At 50.0% G+C, this 12425-nt stretch overlaps 2 protein-coding genes across 2 annotated transcripts in view; one reads left to right on the top strand and one right to left on the bottom strand.

Annotated features, from left to right (window-relative positions):
* Positions 1-2366, top strand: part of LOC132836180 (uncharacterized) — a 43448-nt gene extending 41082 nt beyond the window's left edge. Inside the window, exon 13 of the mRNA XM_060855507.1 lies at positions 290-2366. Within this exon, the coding sequence (XP_060711490.1) occupies positions 290-396 (107 nt within the window). The 3' untranslated portion in view covers positions 397-2366. The remainder of the gene's footprint in view (positions 1-289) is intronic.
* LOC132836144 (microtubule-associated proteins 1A/1B light chain 3C-like) lies at positions 1645-6044 on the bottom strand. Its single transcript, XM_060855462.1, has 4 exons — positions 5987-6044; positions 5723-5778; positions 4380-4486; positions 1645-1893 (listed from the first exon to the last, which is right to left on the bottom strand). The coding sequence occupies exons 1-4, from the start codon at positions 6042-6044 to the stop codon at positions 1725-1727; spliced, it is 390 nt and encodes a 129-aa protein (XP_060711445.1). The 3' UTR covers positions 1645-1724.
* Positions 6045-12425: the final 6381 nt, after the last annotated feature.

Raw genomic sequence — 12425 nt, 5'->3', positions numbered from 1 at the left:
CCTCATCCTCCCCACCCCCCCTCCCCCCTCATCCTCCCCACCCCCCCTCATCCTCCCTCTCCCCCCCAACGTCCTCCCCCTCCCCCCCAACGTCCTTCCTCCCCCTCCACCTTCTCCCCCCACCTTCTTCTTCTTCCCCCCCCCCCCCCCCCCTTGCCGTTGTGATGTGGAGATCTCCCCTGTGTGGGTGGGGCCTGACCTGGTTCTGAGCGCCGGTGCAGTGGGAGGAGGGGGGCGATGGCAGGTGGTACCCGGTAAATACCAACGGTGCACCGGTTCTGCTCCGCAGTGTTTGGGTATTCCGGTGAGGATATGCCGACTCCGGTGGCGGTTGGTTTGGACAGCTCCGAACCCTGGATCCCGGGCCTACAGCACTCCCGCACCGAGCCCCAGTGATGACAGCAGCAGGGGCCCCACCACCAAGATGGTGTTTTTGTAAAAGAGCAAATAAGATGCTGCGAGACGGTTGCGGGGGAAGAGGGAGAGAGAGAGAGTGTGGGTGAGCTGGCTTCTTCCTTCCTGGAGGAATAGCTCTGGAGCACCATCAGATCTGTTACATTTCTCATCAGTGTTCCCCACCATTTCCCCTCTTTCCCCTACCCCTTTTCACTGCTGGGGGGTCTCCCTCCTGCCATAATGGGTCACTGCCCCTGGGAGAGTCAGGCAGGCTGTCTGTTCCAGGGAGAAGCCTTCATCTCTCCCCCCTCCTCCAAGGAGAGAGGGAAGAGAGGCAAGAGGCATCTGTTTCTCCCACTGTAGAGGGAGCCTGACTCTGTATCTAACCCTGTGCTGCTGCTCTCCTGTGTTTGATGACAGTGTAAAGGGAGCTTGACTGTGTAGCCCTGTACTGCCAATTTCATGTGGGAATACCAGTGTAGAGGAAGCTTTACACGGTGTCTAACCCCATTCTGTCCCTGTCCTGGGGAGTGGGGAAGAAAAGAAAGGAAACAGTGTAGAGGGAGCTTTACTCTCTGTACAGCCAATTTGATGTAGGAATACTACTATAAAAGGGAGCTCCTCATGCTCTCCCCTCTCCTGGGAATGTTTAATAGGTTGGGAAAGAGAGTTTTACTCTGTCTAACCTTATCCTCCATCAAGCACTCCCAGGACAGTCTAGGGGGAACTTTCCTCCTTATTCCCAGTGATTTTAAGAATTGAATTCTGGTGCAAATCTCTCAAAAAACACAGCGTGAGTGTTACTGGTAGAGAAGCAGCAATTTGGATAGTAATAAAGGAATGACTGTGTCTGCCTTCCTGCTAAAAAGTTTTAACCCACACTCGCTCAAAAAAAAAGGTGCACATCCCTCCACCAAAAGCAGAGTCTCTGGGGAGAGGAAAAGGAGCCCTCAGCTTAAAAACAGAATCCTCTCTATCTTCCCATGATTTGAAAGTGTGTGTGTGTTTTTGCACTTAATGCAGTCTTTTGAGCAACTCCAGCACAGCCACATGTGTAACACTTCCTCAGGTCACTATCAAACACAGTGAGAGAGACCCTACAGTGCTCCTGCCCTAAATCCAGCTAAACAAGGCCATCCCTCCTGAAACAGGATTCCACTCTGTACTATCCTTGACCTGTTTCTACCACTCCATTTTTTTTGAAGACAGGGGCCTAGAATAAAGTGATCTACCCTACACCACAAGGACTGGAAGAGCAAGCAGGGAAAATAAAACACACAGTCTGGTTTAATTCAGTTTCCTGGTCAAAGTCAAGTCAGGAGCAGCCATCACAGAGAGCAGCCAAACATTTCCTGGGAGGCGTACGTCATGTAGAGAAAGCCATCTTCTTCCCTGTACTCTGCATAGATCTCAGCCATGGTCAGAGACATACTTGCCAGACTCCTGTCGTTCACCATCAGGTAGAAGGCTTGGCTGGAGGAGACTGACATTCGACTCCTGCGTGAGAAAGGAGAGAAGATTTGAGAATCTAAAGGAGGGTAGAGCTGACTCATTTGGGGAGGGAGATCACCGTTTAATCTTAATTAGGTAGAGTGGATCTTAAAATGAGGGGCAAAGTCACTATCTAAGACATTAAAGTATTCTGAATTTACCTTATTTTAAGAAGGGTGAGAATCATATACAGAGGCCTGTAGAATTGAGTGCGAGACCTTGACAAATTAATAGAGATTTCATTTTGACTCAGCACACAATTTTAACCCATTTGAATCCCTCTATCAAACAACTTCAGAAGCAAGTTGCTACAATCTAGTGTTAGAGCTTTACAAAAACTCCACACACCCTAGAAAGTACTAAATGTCCACACGCAATGCAAGAAATAAGGTTCAACAAGTATTAATACTCTGCACTAACCTTTTCAGTCTGTTTGTGTATTTTAAACTTGTAAATAAATACAACTTTCTACACCTGAAGAGCTGTGTAACGTTTTTAAAAAGCTACCAGTGGGGAGTGACGTGTTTGCTAACCAGAGACTGCATACTAGGGTGGACAGTTAATAATGGGAGCGGAGATTGAAGTAGACTTGTCCACTCTCTATGTGGAGGTGATCATTCTGGTCCAGGGTAAAGTGCTTCAGACTAGAGGCCATTTGAACCACTTCTTGAGTCCAGACACATCATATTCCAGAGCTCGAGGTCAGCTCAATGCCAGACAGACATGTAGCCTGCTCACAGCCCCTGGACAAGACTGGCTGACGATGTCTCAGCATTGAGCCCAGCATTCCAGTTCGAGAGAGATTAACTCTCTCAGCTCAAAGGGCAGCAATTCATTGAGACTGGCAAATGGACAGCACTTCCCCAGAGATCCCAATCAATACTCCTTCCCAAAAGATGGAGATGGGCAGCAGCTGGAGGAGATCACAAGGAATAAAGTGGGAACGATTCATCATTACATTGGCCAAGGAGCTAACACAGTATAATCCAAGTAACTCAGTATTACAGGGCTCTATAGAGGGGAGAAAGTGAGGACTGGGGAGTCAGCACAGTAGGTCAAGCAGCATCTGAGGAGCAGGAGAATCAATGTTTTCATCAGGAAGGTGGGGGAAGGGGACAAAGATAAATAGGAGTGGGGGAGGAATTTAGAATAAGGGATCACGTGGAGGGGAGAGGGGAGGTGTAGTCAAGGTAGTTGTGGGAGTCAGTGGGTTTGAAAGATGTCATGTTGATGGCCAGAGATGTAGACAGAGAGATCTAGGAAGGGGAGGGAGGTGTGGGAAATAGTCCACATCAGGGTGGAAGGTCTTGGTGAAGGTGATGAACCATTTAAACTCCTCATGGGAGGATGAGGTGGCACTGATACAATGTAGTGCAGGAAAAAAAGGTGGGGATGGTGCTGGTGTAGTTACTGAAAATGGATTGGTCCACATCCATTGTGAAAAGGCAGGCGTAGCTGGTCACTGAGCTGCAGGAGAGAAAGGTGGTGATGGAAGTGTTTCAGGGAGACAAGGCAGCACGGTTGCCAATGTCAGAACAGAAAACATTGTAATGTGGAAGAGGACTCAGTTAAAATTCTAGAACAAAGATCAAGGAAGGGGTCAGAGAAATAACTGTCAAGGATTGGGGGATTTAAAAATGGAGGCTTTCCCTGACTGGACAGCAAGTGCAAGGAGCAGACAAGACCGAGAGCAGGTTAATACTTGACAGATTAATGGCAGACTTAAAGTGGGTAGTCAGTGGGGATTGTCGAGATTAGGGACAAGTGTTTTTTGGGGGAAGGAAGGGTTTCAGCAGACAAGCTGGAGACACTCCTTCAGGAGATCAAACTCAGGGCCAAGGAGAGGGATCAGGTTCTGAGCAAAGGGGAGTTAGATCTCTGGGCAAAGTTAAAAGTCAACTGCTTCCAGTTCCAATAAATCCACTTGCCACTAACAGGGGCAAGCAAGGACTGTCGACAATGGGAGGTTGGGGTGGAAAAGTCTGGTGCTGGAGAAGTCCAGACAGTCAGGCAACATCTGAGGAGCAGCAGAGTCAATAGGAGGACTAGTGGTTCTTCCCCACCCCTTGGAGGCTGACATTATCCACTCCTGGGGCTCTTTTCACCCCCCCCACAACAGACCTTATTTTCTGCATAAAATCCATCCTTTTCCTAGCTACCATCAAATCCTGGCAAACAGGACCAGATAAACTTGGGATATCTGGTTGGCACGGACAAGTTGCGCTAAAGGATTGGTCTCCATACTGTACATCTCTAGCACTAACTCCAGCCTCTGATCACTGTGCAGAAGAGAGAGTCACTCACTGAACTCTGTCCCCTCTCCCATGGGAGGGAGGGAGGGAAGAGAAGCAGCAGTCAATAACAGGAACCCCAACACCCCCTTCCCTCCAGGCAGACCACCCTGTTCACTTCCAAATCCATGCCCATGGCCTCTATAATCTTCAGTGGGATTGGGTGGTTGTGGAAGGTTTAAATACAAGGATCAACCATACCTGATAATCATCATGAACTGACATAGACTGAGTTCCAGAGGTACAAGGTACTTGGATTTATCTAAGTGAGGTAGGGATCTCTCCTTTGGGTATCGCTCTACAATTACCTGAGGATGAAAGAGACACACACAGACCATGCCATAAGAGTCAATGAAGGACAATTCTATTCAGATTCCAGGGTCCCATCACCCTGTGTGTAGTATTAGCCAAAGGAAAATTGGCATCAGTCACCACCAATCCTGTGACGATACCAGAAACAGAACCAGACCTGCTTTACAAACAGTGGCTCCAAGAGCAGGTCAGAGGCTGGGAATCCCACAGCGAGTAACTCACCCCCTGACTCTCCTCCCCACCCCCAAAACCTATCCCCACCATCTACAAGGCACGAGTCAGGAGTGAGACAATACTCCCCACTTGCCCCTGGATGGGAGCAGCCCCAATAACACAAGCAGCTCAACACCATCCAGGGGCAGAGTCACCCCCACAAATCAGTGGGGGAGGGAGCGGATGTGGTGCCAATGCTCAGGAGCCGCAGTGTGTACCCTCTACAAGAGGCATTTAAACATCGCATAAGACTCCTTGTCTAGAGTACCAGGGAGATTAAGTGCTGTCCCAGCCAACATTGATCACTTGAATGGGGGGGAATTCACTTCAAAGGCAGTTACACGTTGACTACTTACTGTCAACCAGACTAGGTAAGTATGGGAGACTTCCTACACTTCCAAAAAAAGGGGACATTAGTGACCCAAATGGGATTTTAAAACAGTTACTGATTTAGTTACCAGTAGCTGTATGTTCCAAATTTATTACTGATTCAGTCAAAACTCAACCAGTGGTTCACGTGGGAGGGATTTGCTCCCCCCAGCCCCATATGGAACATTTCAAAGAGGTGACAGTTCCCAGTTTTTTTTTGTTTGAGGGGTTGGAGCTTCTTGTACGTAAGAATAAAAAAAAGGATTTAGTTAATCCCGGGTTGACTTCAAGTTCTAATAGTCTAGCATGAAACAAAAACACGAGAAGTGATTTAGACCAGTTGCATTAAATAGGTAACTCTGCATTAACCAAACTAAAACGAGATGAACATAGCGGTGTTAAATTTTTTTCTAACATGGATAAATTTAACAGTCACGCACAGGGGGTGAGACCTAATCGGTTATACTTGCCTGCATATTTGCAAAAAAGGAAAAAAAAAGTGATTTAAACTATATATTTTTAAAAATGTGACGATGCAAGTCAAGTCCTGGAAATTATAATGCAACACACAGTCCTCCTTATACACTTTCCCCTCCTCTTCAATCCCACCCCTCACCATTTGAGGTTTAAATAAAAGTCTTTTAACTGACCGGTAACTTGTTGGGATATTTATTGCGAATGTTCAATACTTCATTCCTCCTCATAGCTGAAAAAAAAGAATAGAAAAAAAAGAGTTGTTAAAAAAAAACAATTTGATTGCTAAACAAAATTCTGAAGTGACTGAGAAGCAGAATTGAAAAGGTTTTAGAACTCGATTTAATAATAATAATAAAAAGGCTGGAAATATCTATAAACAAAATGGAACGACACATGCATTTTGTAAAGAGGGTGATTTTAACAATAAAAATCATCACCCAAGCTCCGTCGCTCCTTGAAGGGTCTACCATCCAGAGTCCTGTCTGAGGGAGCCATCTCTTACTCCCTCTCTCTCTGTAGAGATAAAAAATTATTCTTTCTTCCCACCTCCACTCTTGTTAAAACAGTCTCTTCCACCCACAGCCCGTGACTTTTAATATTCCCCGCCCCTCCCCAAGCCTTAACTCCAAATTAACCAGTTCAGCAGTTTCACATCGATAATATACATGGGCAAGATGACTCTATTCACTAAATCAATCAGCATCTGCTGGAATTCTGGTTTATGTAGCCCTTTAAGGGACATTAATCAATTGGTCTGGTTTCAAGCAGTTAATTTGTTACAAATGGCTGGAAAAGCTCAGTAGGTCTGGCAGCAAGGCAGGCAGCGTCAGGAGGGACAGGCAGGAGGCTGGGGGAACACAGCAAGGCAGGCAGCGTCAGGAGGGACAGGCAGGAGGCTGGGGGAACATAGCAAGGCAGGCAGTGTCAGGAGGGACAGGCAGGAGGCTGGGGGAACACAGCAAGGCAGGCAGCGTCAGGAGGGACAGGCAGGAGGCTGGGGGAACACAGCAAGCCAGGCAGCGTCAGGAGGGACAGGCAGGAGGCTGGGGGAACACAGCAAGGCAGGCAGCGTCAGGAGGCTGGAGGAACACAGCAAGGCAGGCAGCACCAGGAGGGTCAGACAGGAGGCTGGGGGAACACAGCAAGGCAGGCAGCGTCAGGAGGGACAGGCAGGAGGCTGGGGGAACACAGCAAGGCAGGCAGCACCAGGAGGGTCAGACAGGAGGCTGGGGGAACACAGCAAGGCAGGCAGCGTCAGGAGGGACAGGCAGGAGGCTGGGGGAACACAGCAAGGCAGGCAGCATCAGGAGGGACAGGCAGGAGGCTGGGGAAACACATTAAGGTAGACAGGTGGATGAAGGAGCGTCGCTCTGAAAGCTGTTGCCTCCAATTAAAGCTGTTGGACTATAACCTGGTGTTGTGTGATTTTTAACGTTATCCACCCCAGTCCAACACCGGCTCCTCCACATCAGAACTTTCAAAAGTGCAGTCTACAAGATAACCAGGAGGGAGACTGCTGAAGATTTGAAGTTGGGTCGTGCCTAAGAACGCGAATTCTTTGGTATCTGTTAACCAGCGAGTTCTATTCCATTGCTAATGTTTGAAGTAATATCGGGACATGTGGTAAGGTTAATAACATCAAAAAAGGAAATCAAAGAATGAAAGAAATTAAAGATGGGAGGACAGGTGATGCGCTGTGGCTGTGGCTGCGGCATGTGGGCGCTCCTGGGTGCCAGGGCAACTGTGTCTGTCGTGGATGGTTTACCGCTTGAGGAAGCTGAGGGATAAACCTGGCGTGGACGCAGCAAGGAGAACAACATGGCAATATGGGAATTCAAGGCCAGGGAATGGCAGGAAGGGACAGAGAGTATGAATTTAGGAATACCGCAAGGCTACATGTTACAAAGGGCTCTATATCTGAACATGCAGCAGCGCTCATTACACAAAGCGAGAGTGCTCCTTGAAGCAGGCGTTACGGGAATGTGGCTACAAGGTGACCAGGATTGGATTAGATTTTTAAAAAATGGGCGGCACGGTGGCACAGTGGTTAGCACTGCTGCCTCACAGCGCCAGGGACCTGGGTTCAATTCCCGCGTCAGGCGACTGACTGTGTGGAGTTTTGCACGTTCTCCCCGTGTCTGCGTGGGTTTCTTCCGGGTGCTCCGGTTTCCTCCCACAGTCACAAAGATGTGCAGGTCAGGTGAATTGGCCATGCTAAATTGCCCATAGTGTTAGGTTAGGGGTATGGGTGGGTTGCGCTTCGGCGGGTCAGTGTGGACTTGTTGGGTTGTAACCTAATCTAATTAGATTACTTACAGTGTGGAAACAGGCCCTTCGGCCCAACAAGTCCACACTGACCCGCCGAAGCGCAACCCACCCATACCCCTACATATACCCCTTACCTAACACTATGGGAGAATTTAGCATGGCCAATTCACCTGACCTGCACATCTTTGGACTGTGGGAGGAAACCGGAGCACCCGGAGCAAACCCACGCAGACACGGGGAGAACGTGCAAACTCCACACAGTCAGTCGCCTGAGTCGGGAATTGAACCCAGATCTCAGGCGCTGTGAGGCAGCAGTGCTAACCACTGTGCCACCGTGCCGCCCACAAATATCCTGAATATCGAGGGGAATGTGAGATTGGAGAGAGATAGGAAGCTCAGTAAAGATGGAGGGGCAGCTCTGTCTGTCAGGATGGCAATGGGCTAGGTGCCAGGGAAAGGTGTCGCATGATTGGAGGGTGTAAAGACAGCACAGGATGAGTAAAAGGTTTATCGAGGTAAGAAATTAGGGAATGAGAGCAAGCTGGCTACACATTTAAACAAGAATAGCAAGAGTTTCTACAGATATTTAAACAGGAAAAGAGAGAGTAAATTGAGTGTTGGTCCCTTAAGGAGAGATGGTGAGGACAGGGAAACAGTGGTTTAATATCTCATCTCAAAGATGACACTTCCAACAGTGCGGCACTCCCTCAGCACTGACCCTCCGACAGTGCCCACTCCCTCAGCACTGACCCTCCGACAGTGCCCACTCCCTCAGCACTGACCTTCCGACAGTGCGCGCTCCCTCAGCACTGACCCTCCGACAGTGCGCGCTCCCTCAGCACTGACCCTCCGACAGTGCGCGCTCCCTCAGCACTGACCCTCCGACAGTGCGCGCTCCCTCAGCACTGACTCTCCAACAGTGCCCACTCCCTCAGCACTGACCCTCCGACAGTGCGGCACTCCCTCAGCACTGACTCTCCAACAGTGCCCGCTCCCTCAGTGCTGACCCTCCAATAGTGCCCACTCCTATAGCACTGACCCTCCGACAGTGCCCACTCCCTCAACACTGACCTTCCAACAATGCCTGCTCCCTCAGCGTTGACCCTCCGACAGTGCCCGCTCCCTCAGCACTGACCCTCTGACAGTGACGGTCCCTCAGCACTGACCCTCCGACAGTGCCCACTCCCTCAGCACTGACCCTCTGACAGTGCCTGCTCCCTCAGCAGTGACACTCCAACAGTGCCCGCTCCCTCAGCACCGAACCATAGACAGTGGGTCTTTTTGCCTGTGAGGTGGGAGTGAGTTGGTAACTTTGGAGAGGAGTGAATTGTGGGGATTTATAGTGTGACCATCCCTACATGTAGGTTCATCCTGACAACATAGGGGCTCAGTGGTTAGCACTGCTGCCTCACAGCACCAAGATCGACTCCAGCCTCCAGTGACTGACTGTGTGGAGTTTGCACATTCTCCCGTGTCTGTGTGGGTTTCCTCCGGGTGCTCCGGTTTCCTTCCACAGTCCAAAGATGTGCAGGTTAGGGTGGATTGGTCGTGCTAAATTGCCCCATAGTATTAGGTGCATTAGTCAGAGGAAATGGGTCTGGGTGGGTTATTCTTCGGAGTATCGGTATGGACTGGTAGGGCCGAACGGCCTGTTTCCACACTGTAGGGAATCTAATCTCATCAAACAATTCTTTACCAGCAGTGAACTTGCTAGAAGGATGTAGTATCCTGACTACCAATCCAACACGGCTCACAAGATGGTGGTGCCAACTCTGGGATCTTCGTATGCATTAAGCTACAGCCTCATATGTACGTTCTGCCCCAAGCAACCCAGATGCGAGTGAACAACAGATCGAGGATAATATTGTTCTCTTCAAGACTGCAGCAGATTCAGGCGAGGGCAGCTCCACTCCACCACCCGGTGGCTGCAGCCTGCAACAGCAGCGTGACTGTTTACATAGATAAATCAAATTGCGAGGTGCGGATGTTGTGGAGACCCCATACGTACCCTGCTTCTAGACCAAAGGTCTAATTTGAAGTCTCATCTGTTCTAGAAATGTGTCAAATCTGGTTTAAAAATAATTATATGCTAAATTGTCCCATAGTGCCCAGGGATGTGCAGGTTAGGGTGGATTGGCCGTGCTAAATTGTCCCATAGTGCCCAGGGATGTGCAGGTTAGGGTGGATTGGCCGTGCTAAATTGTCCCATAGTGCCCAGGGATGTGCAGGTTAGGGTGGATTGGCCGTGCTAAATTGTCCCATAGTGCCCAGGGATGTGCAGGCCTTTGGGGATAGGTGAGTGTGGCTCTGGGTGAGATGCTGTTCAGAGAATCAGGATGTGCCAACTGACCTCTATCTACACGGTCAGGAATTCTATGTGTGGGGTGCAGTTGGGGGAGATATCATAGGAACAGGTGTAGGCCAATCAGCACCTTGAGTGTATTCTACCATCCAATGAGATTTTGGCTGATATGTAACCCATGGCAATATCCTTGCAGGAACAAATTATTGCAGACGTTGGAATCTGTACTGGAAATAACAAACGCTGGAGATCACAGTGGGTCAGATACCATCCATGGCGAGAGAGAGAGACCAAGCTAACATTTCAAGTCTGATACACTTGTGGGACATGCATTCGGCCCATATTTATCAACTGATTGACCTCACATTTAAAATTGAGAACGGACCCAGCAACGACTGCCATTTTGGGGAAGAGAGAGTGTGGATAAAAATGGTTTGGAGGAGATGGTGTTGGACTGGGGCGTACCAAGTTAATAATCACACAACACCAGGTTATAGATCTAACAGGTTTATTTGGAAGCACTAGCTTTCAGAGCGCTGCTCATTCATCAAGTGGTTGATAAACATATTAGATTAGATTCCCTAAGGCGGAAACAGGCCCTTCGGCCCAACCAGTCCACACTGACCCTCCGCAGAGTAACCCACCCAAACCCATCTCCCTAATGCACCTAACACCACGGGCAATTCACCATGTTCAATTCGCCTGACCTGCACATCTTTGGACTGTGGGAGGAAACTGGAGCACACCAACAGGGAGAATGTGCAAACTCCACACAGCCCAAGGCTAGGATCAGCTAGGAGAAAGTGAGGACTGCAGATGCTGGAGATCAGAGCTGAAAATGTGTTGCTGGAAAAGCGCAGCAGGTCAGGCAGCATCCAAGGAGCAGGAGAATCGACGTTTCGGGCATGAGCCCTTCTTCAGGAATGAGGAAAGTGTGCCCAGCAGGCTAAGATAAAAGGTAGGGAGGAGGGACTTGGGGGAGGGGTGATGGAGATGTGATAGGTGGAAGGAGGTCAAGGTGAGGGTGATAGGCCGGAGTGGGGTGGGGGCGGAGAGGTCAGGAAGAAGATTGCAGGTTAGGAGGGCGGTGCTGAGTTCGAGAGTTGGGACTGAGACAAGGAGGGGGGAGGGGAAATGAGGAAACTGGAGAAATCTGAGTTCATCCCTTGTGGTTGGAGGGTTCCCAGGCAGAAGATGAGGCGCTCTTCCTCCAACCGTCGTGTTGCTATGGTCTGGCGATGGAGGAGTCCAAGGACCTGCATGTCCTCGGTGGAGTGGGAGGGAGAGTTAAAGTGTTGAGCCACGGGGTGGTTGGGTTGGTTGGTCCGGGCGTCCCTGAGGTGTTCTCTGAAACGTTCCGCAAGTAGGCGGCCTGTCTCCCCAATATAGAGGAGGCCACATCGGGTGCAGCGGATGCAGTAAATGATGTGTTTGGAGGTGCAGGTGAATTTGTGGCGGATATGGAAGGATCCCTTGGGACCTTGGAGAGAGGTAAGGGAGGATGTGTGGGCGCAAGTTTTACATTTCCTGCGGTTGCAGGGGAAGGTGCCGGGAGTGGAGGTTGGGTTGGTGGGGGTGTGGACCTGACGAGGGAATCACGGAGGGAGTGGTCTTTTCGAAACACTGATAGAGGAGGGGAGGGAAATATATCCCTGGTGGAGGGGTCCGTTTGGAGGTGGCGGAAATGACGACGGATGATGTGATGTATATGGAGGTTGGTGGGGTGGTAGGTGAGGACCAGTGGGGTTCTGTCTTGGTGGCGGTTGGAGGGGCTGGGCTCAAGGGCAGAGGAGCGGGAAGTGGAGGAGATGCGGTGGAGGGCATCGTCGATCACGTTTGGGGGGAATCTGCGGTCTTTGAAGAAGGAGGCCATCTGGGCTGTGCGGTATTGGAACTGGTCCTCCTGGGAGCAGATGCGGCGGAGACAAAGGAATTGGGAATATGGGATGGAGTTTTTGCAGGGTGCAGTGTGGGAGGAGGTGTAGTCCAGGTAGCTGTGGGAGTCAGTCGGTTTATAGTAGATGTCTGTGTTGAGTTGGTCGCCCGAGATAGAAATGGAAAGGTCTAGGAAGGGGAGGGAGGATCTGAGACGGTCCAGGTGAATTTGAGGTCGGGATGGAAGGTGTTGGTAAAGTTGATGAACTGTTCAACCTCCTCGTGGGAGCACGAGGCAGCGCCAATACAGTCATCGATGTAGAGGAGGAAAAGGTGGGGGGTGGTGCCAGTGTAGTTGCGGAAGATGGACTGTTCCACATATCCTGCGAAGAGGCAGACATAGCTGGGGCCCATGCGGGTGCCCATGGCAA

The sequence above is a fragment of the Hemiscyllium ocellatum genome, chromosome 46 (genome assembly GCF_020745735.1).
Source record: "Hemiscyllium ocellatum isolate sHemOce1 chromosome 46, sHemOce1.pat.X.cur, whole genome shotgun sequence".
NCBI lineage: Eukaryota > Metazoa > Chordata > Chondrichthyes > Orectolobiformes > Hemiscylliidae > Hemiscyllium > Hemiscyllium ocellatum.
This window is presented reverse-complemented; position numbering and strand designations above follow the sequence as displayed.

What these genes read in the sequence shown, in the direction of transcription:
- LOC132836144 (XM_060855462.1), bottom strand. Translation starts at nt 6,044, where the DNA reads ATGGCTCCCTCAGACAGGACTCTGGATGGTAGACCCTTCAAGGAGCGA. An exon ending in CAAGGAGCGACGGAGCTTGG is followed by an intron (nt 5,779 to 5,986) that starts GTGATGATTTTT and finishes CTTTTTTTTCAG; the next exon opens with CTATGAGGAGGAATGAAGTA. An exon ending in AATATCCCAACAAGTTACCG is followed by an intron (nt 4,487 to 5,722) that starts GTCAGTTAAAAG and finishes TTTCATCCTCAG; the next exon opens with GTAATTGTAGAGCGATACCC.